Below are 18,856 nucleotides of genomic sequence, written 5' to 3'. Positions count from 1 at the left end.
TTTTTTTGGGTTGTCTAAATTTTAACGACCGACTGAACTTCGGAAAATCCTCCAACTCTTATCCCTCGAAAGTAGAAAAATGGCGTTACCGTCAACTTCAGTCCCCGTATCTACTTTCCTCTCCATCTCCTCCCTGCTTCAGACCCTCCTTACAAGCTCCTCCAAAGCCACCCATCTCTCTCCCTCCTCTCCAAATGCAAAACCATCCAAACCCTCAAACAAGTGCACTCCCACATCATCAAAACTGGCCTTCACCACACCCAGTTTGCTCTCAGCAAACTCATTGAGTTCTGCGCCGTTTCTCCTTTCGGTGACTTGCCTTATGCCCTTTTGCTCTTTCACTCCATTGATGAACCAAATCAAGTTATTTGGAATACTATGATTAGAGGGCTTTCATTGAGTTCAACCCCCGAACTCGCCTTGGAATTCTATGTTAAAATGATTTGGTCTGGTATTCTCCCGAATTCTTATACTTTTCCTTTCGTTTTGAAATCATGCGCCAAAATGGATGGTACCCAGGTAGGGAAACAGGTTCACGGACAAGTTTTGAAGCTTGGACTTGACTCTGATGCGTTTGTTCACACTTCCCTTATTAACATGTACGCCCAAACTAGCCAACTGGGTAATGCGCGCTTGGTGTTTGATAAAAGTCCCCTAAGAGATGCAGTCTCTTATACAGCGTTGATAACGGGGTACATTTCCATTGGTTATATGGAAAGTGCTCGTGAACTTTTCGACGAAATTCCCGTGCGAGATGTAGTGTCCTGGAATGCGATTATTGCAGGGTATGTTCAAGCTGGTCGGTACGAAGACGCATTGGCCTTTTTCAAAGAGATGATTGAAGCAAATGTTGTTCCTAATGAAAGCACATTGGTGACGGTCCTTTCAGGTTGTTCTCAGTCGGGTTCTCTCGAAATGGGGAAATGGGTTAGGTCTTGGATTGATGATAATGGAGTTGGTTTTAATATTCATATTGTCAATGCACTTATTGATATGTATTCTAAGTGTGGTGATTTGGACACAGCTTCGGATTTGTTCGAGGGTTTAGAGCAAAGGGATGTGATTTCATGGAATGTGATGATTGGTGGTTATACACGTATGAGCTGCCATAAAGAAGCCTTAGGGCTTTTTCAGCGAATGCTACAATCAAATATAGAGCCGAGCGATGTCACTTTCTTAAGCATTCTTCCTGCTTGTGCTAGCCTTGGTGCTCTTGATCTTGGCAAATGGATTCATGCTTATATAGACAAGAATTTTCAGTATTCAGATAATATCTCTATTTGGACGAGTCTTATCGATATGTATGCCAAGTGTGGAAGTATAGAAGCAGCACAACAAGTCTTTAATAGTATGAAACACAGAAGTTTGGCTTCTTGGAATGCAATGATATCTGGACTAGCTATGCATGGGCTGGCAGAGAAGGCCCTTGAGCTTTTCTCACGAATGACCAACGAAGGATACAAACCTGATAATATCACATTCGTCGGCGTGTTATCTGCTTGTAGTCATGCTGGTTTGCTTGATCTTGGACGTCAGTATTTTAGTTCAATGGTCCAAGATTATGCAATTTCACCCGACTTGCAACATTATGGATGCATGGTGAATCTTCTGGGACGAGCTGGCTTGTTTGATGAAGCAGAATCTTTGATCCAGAATATGGAAATGAAACCAGATGGTGCAATCTGGGGTTCTTTGCTTGGTGCTTGTAGAGTCCATAAACACGTTGAGTTAGGTGAATCCGTGGCCAAGCATCTTTTTGAGTTGGAGCCTGAAAATCCTGGGGTTTATGTTCTCTTGTCGAATATCTATGCAGGAGCTGGTAGATGGGATGATGTAGCTCGAATAAGAACCTTGCTAAATAACAAGGGAATGAAGAAAGTTCCTGGTTGCAGCTCTATTGAGGTTGACAGAGTTGTTCATGAGTTCCTCGTCAGTGACAAAGTGCATCCTCGCTGCAAAGAAATTTATGACATGTTGAATGAAGTCGACACGCTTTTGGAGAAGGCTGGATTTGTACCTGATACATCCGAGGTGCTTCAGGACATGGATGAAGAATGGAAGGAAGGGGCCTTGAGTCATCATAGTGAGAAGTTAGCAATTGCTTTTGGATTGATCAGTACAAAGCCTGGGACAACAATAAGAATTGTAAAAAATCTTAGGGTATGTGGAAATTGTCATTCGGCTACAAAGCTGATATCAAAGATCTTCAACAGAGAAATTATTGCTAGAGACAGAAACCGCTTCCACCATTTCAAAGATGGTTCCTGCTCATGCAACGACCACTGGTGAAACATTATCAACTTGCAGTATTTGGGAAGAATTTATTTGGCACATCCAAATCCAAGTGTATAAATTTGTTAATGCCACTTGTAGAACACATTACATACACTCCAGATTGACTCACTCGGTTTTCTTGGCGACTAAGTCTCTTCTCCTTGTAAATGAAAACCAACATTTATTTATAAATATAGACAACATATTACATAAGAACCGGAACAATGGCTTCTTAGAATACAAATTTCACTCTCTCCCACCCCTTCTTTGGATCCTTTTTTCTTAGCTGAGTGAACAATAGTACTGCTTAAGGAGTACAAGGCTACAAGCCAGATCAATTCAAATTCATGTCTCAATGTTAGGGGCATGCTTGAAGTTGCTCTTCCATACCCTAGCCAAAACAGTCCTGTCTGCAACTATAAAATAAGCTACTCCAGCAGCCGCTGCGACCGAACAGAAACTTCATTAACAAAAGAAAATTAGTACTAAATGATGTTTGAGATACTGGTAAACTTTATTTGGTATTTCTTTCACAAATCAATTCTGTCAAGTAGCTTGTAGTTCTTAAACATAAAAGGTTGGGATGTAAACGTTGTTCTTTATTGTTAAGGCACTTCATTTACCCCTAGTTGGTCTGATCCAACCAGTAGAGAATGGTGCTGGTAAACTGATACCGACTCTAGTCCTGCCTTCTCGGAGATTGCTGAAGCTTTGCGTACCATGTCATCCAGTAACTCGGAGCAACGGAGCAATAGTTCGAATTTTCTCCTTGGAGTAAACAGGTTACCATTACCAGGAATAAAGCAGAGAGATGTGATTAGTTTGCCATCAAAAGATTTCTTTGAAGGCATGTGAAATTTATTTTTGGCTGTCATCAGAGTCTTTAAAATAATAGTGATAATTATAATTATAGTTCTCAATTTTTGTTCATTTGTCAAATTAAATAAAATATTTCCAGCAAAATTTCTTTGGACCCCTTGCCAAATCAAAACTAGAGAAACTCTCACTCAAGTATACTTCATCCTGAATGTGTCTCACGTTGTTTCCAGTAAGATCAGTGTAACAGTTGTAAATTTTTACACTTAATTGATGGTAGAAATATCCCTTTCAAATCAAATAAAGTATTTTGACTGATTCAAAATAATTAAGAAAGAAAATGACATTAGTGTGATTAACATGATTAGCAGCCCCCACATGGCAGCCATTTGACAAAAGATGTACATGTATTTTCTTTATAATACCAAAAAAAAAAAGGTTTCTAAGAGCTCTTGCCCTCAAACTCAAGGACCACTGACTAAAACCACATTAATGGTCTCTACGATTCATGTATTCATACCATATTTATATATTATTTTGAGTTTTTAAAGATCTTTTATATTTATATAAAATTTGATATATCAATAAATTGTATTATATAAGATCATAGATTTTATGCAGTAGTGTGGTGTTCATGTTACATATGGTGTTTTAGGGGTTTCATCTCTACATGGGGGGGCCTTTTTGATTCTTTTATATCTCAGATCTTAGAGGAGTGGACCATGGAAGAAAAATCATGTCCAGAATCAAGTTTGTCTCAAGCTCCAGGGAACACAACGAAACCCACAGTATTTGCAAAACAACCAGAATCAGCATCTGTCCACTAAAGATCTCATGGTCCCCAGCCAGGTCAACCTTCTTTAATGCGAAAGTGATGAACACACGAACCACCCGCAACCACCACCACGTTTGGTTCATCTCCTTTTGCTCACCGACACTTCCAACATTATTGAATCACATTCTCACACATGCCAAATATGAACAAATAGCAAAGACACATTGGGGGAAAAGGAATTATTTGTTATATATTAGATAGAACACAATGTACAAATATTGGATGTTTTTTACATTATCTCATAGTAAATTTGGACTCTGAGAGCCACAAAGGACATCAAGCAAGCTTTCCAAGCTTTTACAAATACAATATGGCTTGAATCTTCATTGCCAAACCACACAATCAAGAATCAGGGTGAAACATGAACACTGAAGTACAAAATCTACCTATAAGTCTAACAACAATAATAACAAATGGTTCAATCCCTAAGAATACAATGACCACTATCCAATGTGAAATATATATATATAAAAGGATATTAGAAGTAGATAGAAACTGTGAATACAGAAAGTAGTGTTACTGACGAATAAAAACCTTCAATTCGGCATTCAATGCTGACGTAGAGAATGAAACTTTGGTTATTGAGCACCAGGATGGTACCGTTAAACCATTTCCTGAGGAGAAAAACTTCGACTGCACAGCCAGAAACCAGCTTTTGTCGGTGGAAATGGAGAGAGTCTTAGCACATTTTGATTTCTTTCAAGCTTCCATGCAGCATTAGCTCATCTGCTCTCCTATTAAATCTAGACCGACTAGGAGAAAAGTCACCCCCTGGAAGAGGAGGAAGTAGAAATGTACTCCCTGTGCCGATAACAGGCTCCTAACCGAAGCTGTAAGCAGGAGGAATGCCAGAGTGAGCTCTTTCCTGTATATCTTATTGACCCTCTTAACAGGTACGGGAGCCGCCTCTTTCTGTTCCTTCAATCGGTTTAATTCAGAAAGTTCACTTTCCGAAGCTCCTCTCTGAATTTGCAGTTGGTTCATTATCTTCGATTCCCTCTCAGCGGAAGCCAGTAAGTCAGATTCTGATGACCTGCCAGCCTTTTTGGTCACAACCCACTCATAGGAGCTACCCAACTGGAATAATCCAGATACCATTGCATTGAATTTGGTCACAGACATGGTGTTTTCAAATAGAAGATAAGGGACAATGAAAGGGAAAGATTTGGGGGATGGAAGAATATTGAGGAATGACATAAAAACAGGTACATAACAAATAACCCAAACAGGAAGCTCGGCCTCTGGTACGAACATGGTTAGAGGAAGAATTATGCAAAACAATGTGAACGAGTAGAAAGGAAGGATAAGCTTCCTCAATAGAAAGAATAGCAGTATTAAATTTGCCTTTTTCCATATAGCTATCTGCAGAATTACAGCATTAAAGGTGCTTCATTATACAATGTATAAATCATAATTGCCAAAGATTGAAAGTTGTTTAACAATGTACCTTGGAAGTTATGATGGCTGGAAGGCATAAGCGGAAGAGGTGCATAGGTCCTGAATGCCAGCGGTGTTGCTGCTTCCTGTATGCTTCATACGACTCGGGGACTTCACAAAGGACCTAAAATGTTTTACACAGTAATGGACAGCTGTCAGAACATTCCCTGAACCTTCTATCAGAAAAATCTTTTATTACATGCCTTCTTTTTTCATCTCATTTTTCACCAAGGGTTTATGTGCTTAAATTTGATAATTTGTAGCTATTATTCATGAAATGAAAATTTTTATTGAAAAACAGACTGATCCAAGTCAACTAAAATTTAGTTTAAATGATGCAAGTATGACATGCCAGGGTGAAAATGAGAAAACAGAAATAAATGAAAGTCGATACAAGCAAAAAGAAATCAAATTAGCATAAAATGCGGTTGTACCTTTACGTCATTAAGGAAGATGAATTTCCAACCATTGAGATGTGCACGAACAGCTATGTCCATGTCCTCTACAGTTGTCCTTTCAAGCCAACCTCCAGATTCCTCAAGAGCTTTAATTCTCCAAACTCCAGCAGTTCCATTAAAACCAAAGAAATTTAAAAATACACCATTAACTTGCTGCTCAACTTCAAAGTGGAAACATAAGTTAATGTTCTGGAGACGAGTTAACAAATTCTCATCCTTGTTGACAAATGTCCATCTAGCCTGAACTAACCCTAAATCAGGATTGTCCTGCAAGACAAGTGAGATATACAAGGTAAAAGCGTTATAAGCTGATAATAGATGAGAACTTAAACCAAAAAAGGACTCTGGTTTGTTTGTGTTAACCTTGAAATGTGGCACAGTTTGCTTTAGAAAATCAGGGTTAGGTTGAAAATCAGCATCAAATATCGCTACAAACTCATAGGCCTGTACATACTCGCAGCTCATTGCAGACTTGAGATTCCCAGCCTTGTAACCAGTTCTTACCAAGCGGTGCCGATAAATTATGTTAACACCCTTTTGGTTCCACTTAGCAACCTCGGCTTTAATCAAATACTGGATGCTTTCGTCATCAGAATCATCAAGAACCTGAACCAATAATCGATCCTTTGGCCAATCAAGTTGGCCGACAGCAGAGATAGACTGCTCATAAACCTGTATGAAGTCAGTGAAAAAAGTTATCAACGCCAAGAAAAATCAACACAATACACCTAATATTACCTTATTCCATTCTTGGATGTCCTTGGTCCTATCTAAGTCTTTTCTATCACAAGTCACAGGGACTTGTTTGCTATTCCCATTTACATGTAAAATTAGTTACAAGACTTAATTACTGTTTCCTTACAAGAATTCTTTTACTATTATAACAACTCAATGAAGATGCAAGTCCTAAATCTCTCAGGAGCTATATAAATCAAAGTAAAATTGTAAAGTATACCAGAAAAAAAAAAGAAAAAAAAAACCTGGAAGAGGTAATTGAGTTTTGATTACCTCTCTCTCGTTACACATTGGGATTTGAACAAGAACCATGGGATACTCATAGGCTGATCCCTCAACATCATCTGACTTGAAAGGATCCCCCTCAATTCTGGGTTTAATCTTCTTGTATTTAATCCAAAAGCAGCCTAAACTAAGTATCATACGATCTACAGATTGGATAAGGAATAAAGCTACACAAAATTTAGACAAAGCTTGAATGGGTGGTGCAATGTAATCGGCCCGGACCGACAACCAAGTGACATAAACCAAGTGAAGCAAGCCCTGGATATCAGTGCTCCTCGGAATGTGCAAACTTGGATTTCGAAAATAATGCCATCCATTGAGATAAGCCACAACTTCGAAGGCCAGAATTGTGAGGGAAGTCACTAGGAAGGCTTTAATGACTGTGAAGAGCAGCTTTCCTTTCCCCAGTTTTTCACTGGCCATTGCAACATCTTGCCTAAAGATCAGCCTTTTCTTTATGGTTCCAAGCAATGCCCAGAAGAATGAAGCAATCCAAGCGAGACAACCGACGGCACGATGAGCCTTGAGAAGCAAAACCCAAGTCACTTGCTTTGCATTTTTGCCTCTGCTTTTTTCCACAGGCCTGAATGCAGCATCTGGGCCGTCGATTTCCACCACTGAGTAGTTAGGGTTCTCCATTTTTACTACCACGGGTGTCCCTTTCCTAGCATCCTTTGGCCACCAATTCGAGAAATCTAAGCTCGGAGCCATTTTCAGTTCAATGGGTCTTGCTCACACTACAACCAGCAAACAACAAATGTTGAAAACTAGATCTCAAAGGTCAGGTAATGAAGAAGACCAAAAGGAACCCAGACTCAAATGGTGAAAGAAGGAAGGTTGAGGGTATCCATTGTAGACAAAATGTAGAACAGAAGAAGAAGAAGTGTGGAGTAAGTAAGTAGTGAGAAGGGAAAGGAAAGGGTGAGAGTAAGAGTGAGAAGGTAGATGCTAGAAGACAGAGGCAACATGGGAAAACAAATTTATTTTATGGGGGAAAGGTATCTGCAGTGCAGTGTGGTAAGAACCCAAACACCACCTCACCATGTGGGTTTTCTTTGTCTAACAATCAATTCAAAGCAAGCTCTCACCCCTTCCATTTTTAACTTCACATCCACAATTTACTCTCTGTTCTTCGCTGCGTATGGCGTTAGCTTATACATTATGTATACCATCTGCTATCAAAAAGTAAAAGGAAACATTACTCAAAATGGCTTCGACTTCACTCCAAGATCGTACTCCATTCAGTGTATTCCAATTTCCCTTCATAATAATATTCATATTAATTAAATTAAAATTCAATAATTCCTAATAAATTTATGATTAAAATATATCTATGTCTTTTATTACTTTTTAAATATATATTATAACGAAATCCAATTATTTTTTATTATTTATCTAATAAATCAAATCAATTCAATTTTTTAAATTTATGTTTGTGAAGATAACATTAATCAGATTTCAAAATATAGAATTAATCTCAATACCGCATCTTAGATAATATGATTTTCTTTTTACAATTTAACTTTTATTTTTAATAATTTTAATTCATTTTACATAAAAAAAAACTAATTGAAACTAATGAATCAGTCTTTCTATTTTTTTATTACATTAAAATCGAAATATCGCTTTTATAACAATTTAACATTTCTTTGGTCAAATTTGACCACCATAAATAACTATTATCTTACAAAAATGCATTTTCTTTTTTTCTTTTTTTTCATTTCACTTTCACTAATGGAAAAGTTTTAACTAATTACTGTTATAGGTGTTTATGTGTTAGATTGAGATTCGGTTCCGAAAAAAGATTCAAGTCTCGAACTATTCAAAAAGCCCGTTTCATAGTTCAAAAATTAATATAATATTAAAATTTTTATTTTTAATTGACATTTTATATATTTTTATAATTAAATTTAAATTTATTAATTTTTTATTATTTAAATTAAATTCGAATTAGGTTAGGTTAGCTCGAGGTATAAAAATTCTTGTCCAAGCTCAACTCAAATCGAGTTTGAGTCTATCAAGTTGAATAGGTAACCTAATCTTTAGGCAGGTCTACTTATTGCTCATCTCCAATTCCATTTTATTTATTTGAAAAATGAGATATAAAATCATTTCACTAGAGAAGTGCATTTATTTATAGTAAAATAAAAATACTATAAGCTTTAACCTTTGTTTGAACAATAAAAAAAATTAAGGAAATTTTAGTAAAATATGCTTTTAAATATTCTTAACTTTCTTTAATTAAATAACAATATTTTTTCATTCCAGTAAAATAAACCAAATAAGGTAATATAAAATATCAAATAATATACTAAATAATCTTAAATTACAATAATCCTAATCCCATAATTAATTTTAGATTCCATTAGACACCCTAAAGATTTTATCGCTTGATTGATTATTACTTCAATATATGTGTATTAGAAATTTTTGTGGGTGAAAGAAAATATCACACTAATATTATCAAAAAAATAAAAAATAATATACATGCAATTAGTGACCTTTAGTTTTTATGCACTTAGTGCAAAAATAACATTGACAATGAGATTAAATATTGTAGCCTGACATAAAAAAAAAAACTAAATCCATTATACTAAAAGTAAAACGTTCATCCAAAGTGACCTTTAGTTTCTTTTTTGAGTGAGTATTGTTTTTATGGCAAGGGCAGTTATTTTCATTTATAGTAATTTTTTAAAATAAATGGATAAGTTTTTTTAAAAGATTTTTTATTAGAATATTGAATATCACATTTAAAATAATATTTATTGTTTTAAAAGTAATTTTTTTAACATTTTTTTAAATGAATTGGTGCCAATAAACTCATGACATTAACTTAGTAAAAAATTATATTACTAGTATATAAATTGAGGAGGAGGGATCTGCTTAAATTATTAATATTTTATCAATCCAACTATTAAATTTATTTATATAATTGTACGTATTATGCATGTAATTTTTTGAATCGGTTTGATAAATTTATAATTGTTAGGCTTAATGGTGAATTTGTGTTTTAAAATATAATAAAATATGACAAACAAAAAAGACATAAGAATTTATAGTGGTTTGACCCAATTGTCAATCTCCACTATCTTATCTTACCGCAATTAAAATTTTCTTAAAATCATTTATTTGTAACTTTTCAATGACAAAATTTAACCTTTACAATTATTATATTTTCAATAAGCAAGATAGAGACACTTCCCTTAAAGTTTTCTACTTAAAATCTTAAGCAAACACTCACAAAAATGATAAAAATAAAAAATAAAGATCAAAGACACCTCTTAAAGGTTGATATTACAATGATTAAGCTCACTTAATTATTATACCACACTTGAAAGATTGAAAGAAATTGCTACACAAGTGTGTGTATGAAGAACAATAAGAATAACAAAGAAAATATTGGATTTTTGTATAATTGAGTTTGCAAACTTGTTTTTTGCCTCCAATGTGAAGCCCTTGAATTGTATTTATGTCCTCTAACTACTTTGGAGATGTTTGGAGACGTTGGACTTAGATTAGAGTTATTGAAGTATCGACACAAGTCTCAAGGTTTCAAGAGAAGAGGACTTATAGCAATACACCTTAGCATTTGTATCAATAGAAGGTGCAGGGGAATTCTTGAAGGCTCACTATTGACCTTATTTCAGTAGAAATCTCCCTGGGCATTGTTAGAAGTCCAATTGTATTAGTACATTGGCTCTTTTGTATCGATAGAAGTATGTTGAAGACTTTGGAGTACTTATTGACTTGCTTATATCGAACTTGTATAGGTAGAAGTCTCCCAATCTTTGTAAAAATGGTTTTGAGAGAATATTTTCATAGTATTTTGAAAAATCGAACTCATGAAATATATTTTAAGACATGTTGAACCATTTTATGAGTTTGAGAGTACTTGAAAATAATTTTGTAAGACTTTATCAAAACACTTAAAAAATCAGAACTAACAATAATATTGATACAAAATATTATCTTTATTAATATATATTCACTGTTGAAAGTTGTTTACATAGAATAAATAGTTAAATATTTAAAATTTACTCAAAACTTAATATGCATAGTTTATATGAATGCAAGATGAAGTATGATGTTTGGATCGTTGAAATATTAATGATACAAAAATTATGAATATTTAAAATTATGTTAGTTTTGCGCTAGTGTAAGTAGTTATCTCCATTATCCAACAGCCATATTGGACTTGACTAAATTCATAAACAAGCTAGGTTGGACTCTAAATGAGGAGCTAAGTTCTCCCAAAGTTGTTTTTTCAGTCCACGAGACTTGAATCTAAAATCTTGCTTTACGTGTATCAAATTTCTTACCATTCGATTCAACATAAACGAATTAAGACACAATTAGTTAAAAATATAAGGCTAATCTCATTATACATCCCCAAATTATCACCAAATTCTAAATTTGTCCTAAACTTCAAAAATATTTTAACTGAGTCCTTAAAATATCAATACTGTATAAATTAGGTCATTTCATTATCCTAGCTATCGATTTTGACATTAATTGTCACTTTAGACCTAGCGTGGAGTATTTTTAAAACATGTGAATTAAATTGTAAAAAAGTGTGTACTTAGTGTATAGTCAAATTAGATATGATGTGTTAAAAAAATGCAAACTGTCATTAAAATTTAGGGAGATTATTTTCCTTCTTAACATGTCAAATCCAAACAATTCATGTGATAAGTACATATTTGTTTGCATTTAAACCAGTGTATTTTAAATATGCTCAACTTTAAATTTTAGCTAACAACATTTAAGGTAACAGACTCAATTTGATTATTTTAAAATTTGAGAACTAATTTGAAATTTAAATCATAGTTTTAAGATCATTGGATGAAATTAACTCATAATCATAATAATTATACTTATTGTTAATAAATTTTAAAATTGCATTAATTTATCAATAATATGGTTTATGACAATTATGAATTCATTAATTTATAAGAAAATAACTCAAATAAAAATTTACAGAAAAAAAAAATCCTTTTGAGGGGTAACGTGGAATGTCGGTTGTATCACGTATGCAATGCAGGAAGATAAGAATATCCTTTTCTTTTGTTCCTTTACCTTGTCTACTTGCTTTTCTTCTCTTCCCATTATTAATTTAGTAAAAATGTTTAATTAAAATAATAAAAAGACAGTGATTAGGCCTTTGGAATTGGGCCCTCAGCCCTCTCCCTAAATGTCAATATTACCCTCCGTCTGTGCATTAGAACTTTGTAATGGATGGAAACTTGACCGTCAAACAATTTCTTTTTCCATCTTTAGCATTTGTGTCCCAGTTTTTATATTTTAGGTAAAAAAAATTATACCATAATGACACAACTGTTATTGGTACATTTTAGTAAAAATTAAAATATTTTTTTTCTAATTTAAGTGTGATTTTTTAAAAAATTTAAGATTTTAAAAAGAGGCTATTATAGAAGTAATCACGTAAAAATAAAATTTGAAATGAAAAATAAACTTATTTATTTCTATTAAAATTCATAAAAAAAGGCATCATTGGATTCATTATGGCAATGAAGTTAATGATGATGGGTTCACTTTTAGAAATTATTAAAATAAAAATATAAGGTTAGTGAAGAAATTAGGTAGGTGTGGCCTAATAAATACTCTTTATTCTGGGCGTTAAAATATAACAACTTAGCTGTTCCTCTTTTGATTTGGATGACATTTAGTTATTGCTTTTTAGGGGCATTGCTTTATTGATTTATTGTTTGTGCTTGAAAGGCATCACTATATATCAACAACTGTTTGATTTTGATGGTTAAAAATTTCAACTTTCTTTACAACATCCATTCCCTTTTGACCTTTACTAAGAAAATCAAATGTATTTTATGTGCTCAAAAGAATGAGTGATGTAAGTCACTGCCCATTTTCCTTTCCTTTATATATTTATTTCATAATTTTTTTTTATTTCTAGATCTGTCTTCACCATTTCATGTGATACGAGATTCAGCAGCACTGAGCTGGAGAATTTTGTATTTGCTTCACAGGATATTAATTGTTGGGTGGTACTATAAACATCTTAGGCAAAATATCACATCAATATTATATCTCCATCAATAAACTATGGGTTTTAGTTAAAATTATTTAGAGTTTGAGTTTCATGTTTGTATTTTTCGAAATTTAAGTATTTTTGAATTTGAATATTTTTAGATTAAAAAATATTAAAAGAAAGTGAAATGGGTTTTAATTTTTTTTTTAAATATGAGAAAGGATAAAAAAAATATACACAAATAAATTTATAGTAGTCTAACCCTAATTATCTATTTCCACTATAACCTCACTAACCAATGGCTTTCCCAACTCACTAACTTGAATTAATTCCTTTCAAGGATAATGTATAAATATTTACAATTTATATCTTTTCAAGGCTTAGATATAAAACCTCTTCCCTATATTTTTCAAGGCTAAGACTAAAAGCTCTCTAATTATTGTGACTCGACTAGTAACTTTCCTAATTTACATTTGGTAAAATGATGTAAACAAATGAAACCTTTAAAAGGTCGGTGTTTACGATATTGAAGCTCACTAAAAGATAGAAAATAATTTATACAATGATTTTGCAACCAAGCATTAGAAACTATGTACATGAGAAAAATAACGAAAATAAAGTTTTAAAAAATCTTTGTCTAATGTGATGTCTAGATATCAATCTCTTTGATATAAATAAGCTTGGAGACCTTATTTATACCTTCTCTTTGATTTTTAGTTATCCAAGATTGTTGAAGGGAAAAAATTAGCCGTTTTTGAACAATAAATTCGAGCATTTAAGATACCTTATAAATAGTGGTATGGATACCTTAAGCAAAAATAGCCGTTGGAATAAGCCAAGTATCAATATCATGAAAATAGGTATAAATGTCTTAAGGTTGGGTATCAATGCTTCAAGAACATGTATAGATAATTTGCCTCCTAATTTGTGTGGTGGCTACTGGCTTGCCAATGTATTGTTACATTGCTAAAGGTATCAATTGGGGTCAAGTATCGATACCTTAAGTTTAGGTATCAATACTTAGTCTTTCTAGAAAGTGTTGTTTGAAACATTTTGAGGGAAATATCGATATTTAGTCTTAAAATACCTTGAAAAACACTTTTAAAATATTTTTAATGGATCTTGAGTTAACTCAAAAACACCTGTAGTAATTCAAACCATTTAGGAAACTTGTTTTTAAGTTTTTGTGACACTTGAAAATATTTTAAAGACTGATTCCTACCAATTTGATTAGGGGATTAAAAATCTAAATTAATTTGTAATAATTTATTATATCTAAATACTTTAAAAATTAAAGCTAACAATCTCCATTTTTTAATATAATAAAACCTTAAAAAATTATTTTTAAGAATTATTATAATCAAGTAATACTCCCCTTATTTAAAACCCTCTTTGAAAAATGATTTAAATCACTTTGGGATAATTTGTTTGAATTTCAATTAAATAGTAAGAATTTAAAATGAAATTTAATTTTTAAAAAATACATCTCCCCTTTTTGGTATATCAAAATTAAAGAGAAAAGATTAAAAATCAACTAATAGAATGAGAAAGAAATTTGCTAAAGTAACAAAAATAGCATAAAGAGATATAAAGATAAATCCTAAAATCATGTCATACCATTTTTTATTTTAAAAGAGAAGTCCAGAAGCATCCAAACTCAAAGTAATGTAGAACCCCGAAATATAAAGGCTCAAGCCAACCAAACATAGAACCCTAAATATAAAGTCTTAAGCATGTCGCTCGGCTAATAGTAGCGATGGAAGCAAAATGTGTGTCGATAATCATGTCGTGAACTCTTCCAAGGTCACCATTGGAGGGAAAATGTCGTCTAAGAAGGCTCTAAACTTGTTATTAGAAAGCACATTAATATTCTTGGAAATCCTACAAACATCGCCAAACAAATTAAGTGGCAATGTCGTTAAGGTCGACGAGGTGCTGAAAGAGTATAGCAGTGCTAACTCCAGTTGCTCATCCTAATCATCACCTTCTTCCTCTCTTTTATTTTGTTTACGAAGAGCTCGAATCAAGTTTTAATCCACTACCTGACATCATTTTTAGAGTATTCAAGTTGATGAACGAAAATAACTTTGAGAAATTTTGACATGAGTATACCAATATCTAAGAAAGTGTTAACATAAAGTTGCCAAAAGATGTGACTAAGGTACATTCCAAAATGAAAAGTTTCTTTCTTAGTAAAGGGCCAAAAAACGACCTCAACTATATCATGAAAAAATGTATTAGCTAGGTTGGGTTGACTCTATGTAAGGGCAAAAGGATGACAATATCTTCTAAAATTTGTATATAAGAAGGATAGGCACCATTTTTATTAATTTCTCCCTTATTTGGAAGTTGGGTGTAATGAGCAAGAGAATTAATCTCTTGATCAATAATATAGGATCGAATAGAAATAATCGGTTCACTAGATTCATTAGATAAAAATCTAGTGTAATGCGGGATTAATATGGTAATGCAACACAATTTGAGGAAGGGAATCTATCCTTATTCCTCAAGTGTAGGGACATGAGAAAACTCGAACTCTTACGAGAAAATTGTAATCTACAGGATGAGTAAGCTAATGGGTTGGGTGGCAAAGTGCGTTAGGAGCATCCTCATTTCTAAAGCGAGAGTCCATGAGGTTCTAAGGGTTGTCCGCATTATATGCAGCACCCTCCGTACATTTACGTTTCAAAATAGACTTATGTGCAACAAACATGTGCCTTAAATTTCGGTGCCATGGCTAAAAGTTTGATTAAAGGATAAGACAGGTGATCACTAGGTGCCTAGGGGAAATTTAAAGAATCTTAAGAAAATTGAGAAGTAACTTACAAAGAAACACAATAGCATCATGATCATCAATTTTCATCAATGCATAATTTTACAAAAAATTAATTAATTATAAAATTCATTTTCAAAATTAAGAAAATGAAATTTTGAGGAAAAAGGTTGGGTTTTATGAGGTTAGATATACAAGAAAAACATTTTTTTTTGTGAAGAAAAATATCATAGTATAAAAAAAATAGAGATTTTTTAAATATATAAAAATTTGAGTTTCAAAATTGAAGAAAAAACTTAATAAAAAGGTGTTAAAAAGATATTGAAATGATGAAAATTAATTAAATAACAAGTAAATAACTAATTAAATATTAGTTTAATTAGTATAGATATTGTTATCAATGTAGAAAGATATGAGTTTAATTATACTAAAATACATTATTCTCCTATTTATAGGTTAAAAAGAGATTATAAATAATTTTAGTTATTACTTTTAAAAGAACAGATATAATACGTTACTAATAATATAATTTACATAGTCAAATTCAAACTTTTTTTCATTTTGCAATAAAACATAGAAAAAGGGTTAGAAAGCAGCAATAAAATAAAATTGGTAGATCCAAACAAATGATGCGCTATAGCGTATATGTACTTGTGCTTTGAATGATAAAGGCGAAGGTGAAAGGGACGTGAAATCGAATCGTTTTTGAGTACTGGCTGTGACTGAGCTGACTGTGGGTTCCTTCACCACTGCACAACAAATGCATGTGCATTTCTTCTCTTTTAATTTATGGTTACTGCTACAATTATTGGATCCCCTTGGACCCATTTTTAAAATTTATTTTTATTAATTTTAAAAAATTAATATATCTCTTTTATCACTAGATTTGATTATTAATTTACTTTGGTAGCTTTTTTTATTTTATTATTTAAACTTAATAATTAAGTCCATTTCAATCTTTAAACTTCAAAATGTAAAAATTTAATAACCTGACATTTTAAAATTATAACTTTAAAATATCACTTCATTAAAATGACATATGGAGTTATGTCTCGTATTTTTCAATTTTTTCTCTCAATTAAACTTTACTTTTATTTTTTTACTTAAACTTTAATTAATGTACGTTATTTTAATATTAATTTCTCACTTAAATTTTGATTAGTGTAAGTTATTTTAATATTATTTAATCAACAAATTTAACCTGTAAATACAAAAAAATTTGTGTTTACGTTTTGAAGGTTTTTATTTCGAGTCTCAGGGTTTAATTTTATCTCCATATTTTGTACTATTCGTTTTTTTATTATTTTAGTGAAATTATTTTTACCGGTGATTTTTTATTCTCATCGGAGTAATTTTTCACATAAAATATTTGCATTCGATCTTTTTAATTTTTTCATTTTTTGACTTGTTCGTTGCTTAAACCGGGCTTATCCCCAACATGACCAAAATGAATTTAGTTACATAATGGCATACAAAAAATATAAGTACTAAAATAGACCTAATTACCATATTTAGAGAACAAAAATTATATTAATCTTTTAAAAATATAAAGATATTTTCATATTTTATAATCAATTTTAGGTAATGTATTTTTATTATAAAATAAAAATATATTATTTTGACTACACAAAATAATAATAATTTTTATTGCACAAACTCACTCTATTCAAAATTTAAGTTGAATGCATAACGGATAGCTCTAAGCTTTGTACGAAGTATACCCTTCATTTATATTAAAATTTTATTCGCAAAGTATCATTTTATTCGTGACCCATCTCTCTCTCATCTCATACACTAGTTTTTTTTTTACACCGTTGATATATAAATTAAAATGTATTAAATTATTTTATATCTTTATTAAATTTTATAAATAAAATGAAGAAAATTTTATGATGGTATGGATTAACAATATTGTTAATTATTTAAAATATTATTATTATGTTTTTAAAAAATTTAATAGTATTTTTATTGGTTTAAAAATTCGTTGTGTGAATGAATATTTTAATTTTAATTTTAAGTCGGTTAAAATATGTGTTTTAAACATACGTTGTTTAAAACTATTTTTAAATTTTAAGTTGTTTTCTATTTTTCTTTTTCATTTTCGAAAGTATTTTATATTAGTTTAAAATTTAATATGCTTATAAATTATGTTAATTTATAGATTTTAATAATATTTTATAATTTCTTTATGCTTTTTAGAACATATTTAAATACATCTAATAATATTAAAAATTAATTTTTTAAATTGATAATATTAATATTTTAATAATTACATAAATATTTTTAATTTTGTTGTAAAAATTTCAATAATACTTTTTGGGATTAAAAATAGGGTTAACATGTAACTTTAAATTTTTAGTTTTTTGGATTTTATGCTATTTTAATTATTTTCTTTTATATAATATGAGGGTAGAGAGTAAGAGTAACACGATTCAAATATATATCAAACAAGTATTTGACAAGAGTTTTAACCATCGCTCCATTCAAGTCAAAATATTTTAATTTCTTTTTTAATACATTGTTTGATTTGTTTTTAAATATATTTTAGAAGTGTTTTCTCTTTTTTTTCATATTATTTTTATTAATTATAAAATATTATTTCATTTGATATTTAAATATGTCTATAAATTAAGACTATTGTACATCTTTTTAAGTAGCTTCAGTGTTAGAGATATATATTGTACAACTTTTGGGGGCTAACGGCTAATATGAATAACCTCAAGAGAAATGGGTCTCACACTATGAAATTATTGCATTTCCTACCTCATCACTTGCATATGTTCTTCAAATAAAGTTAACTATCTTTAGGGTCTTGTTCTTGTGGTTGATATGGAGGATCTACGAGATTCACTCTAAGTTGTTGATTGAGTTGTTTGATATGAATAGACTGAACTGTCTCTTCCTGTTAAACATCAAATGGAAGGTCTTGTTGTTGAGAGTCTTTTCCTAACCATAACTTTTCTATATATTTTTTCATTTCTTTGATTAACCTCTTTTTATATTTTTGTTGTTGTTGGTACAATGTTTGTTGTGGAGAAAGTTGTTTCTCTAACATTCTTATCCTTTCTTGCATCTTAATGAATTGTTGTGAGCTAAAATAAAGAAAATAAAGATTTTGGGAGGTTTGGTCACCTAAGAGACACTAGTTTTTCCTTAATACAATGAGAGTTACACCTACTCATACTGAGCATAATATCTAGGTGAGGGTATTGGGGATTACCTTCATGGTAAGGATG

At 31.5% G+C, this 18,856-nt stretch overlaps 2 protein-coding genes across 2 annotated transcripts; one reads left to right on the top strand and one right to left on the bottom strand.

Annotated features, from left to right (window-relative positions):
• Positions 1 to 11: 11 nt before the first annotated feature.
• On the top strand, positions 12 to 2,420 carry LOC107939418 (pentatricopeptide repeat-containing protein At1g08070, chloroplastic). The gene has a single exon (XM_016872749.2). It carries the CDS (start codon positions 379 to 381, stop codon positions 2,287 to 2,289), a length of 1,911 nt encoding a protein of 636 aa, XP_016728238.2. The 5' UTR covers positions 12 to 378; the 3' UTR covers positions 2,290 to 2,420.
• Positions 2,421 to 4,095: 1,675 nt separating this feature from the next.
• LOC107939427 (probable xyloglucan glycosyltransferase 5) lies at positions 4,096 to 8,079 on the bottom strand. The gene is made up of 5 exons (XM_016872758.2): positions 6,829 to 8,079; positions 6,184 to 6,492; positions 5,797 to 6,087; positions 5,373 to 5,486; positions 4,096 to 5,287 (listed from the first exon to the last, which is right to left on the bottom strand). The coding sequence occupies exons 1-5, from the start codon at positions 7,549 to 7,551 to the stop codon at positions 4,643 to 4,645; spliced, it is 2,082 nt and encodes a 693-aa protein (XP_016728247.1). The 5' UTR covers positions 7,552 to 8,079; the 3' UTR covers positions 4,096 to 4,642.
• Positions 8,080 to 18,856: the final 10,777 nt, after the last annotated feature.

This window comes from Gossypium hirsutum, chromosome A07 (genome assembly GCF_007990345.1).
Source record: "Gossypium hirsutum isolate 1008001.06 chromosome A07, Gossypium_hirsutum_v2.1, whole genome shotgun sequence".
NCBI lineage: Eukaryota > Viridiplantae > Streptophyta > Magnoliopsida > Malvales > Malvaceae > Gossypium > Gossypium hirsutum.
Note: the sequence above shows the minus strand (reverse complement) of the source record. Positions and strands in the feature narration are given on the sequence as shown.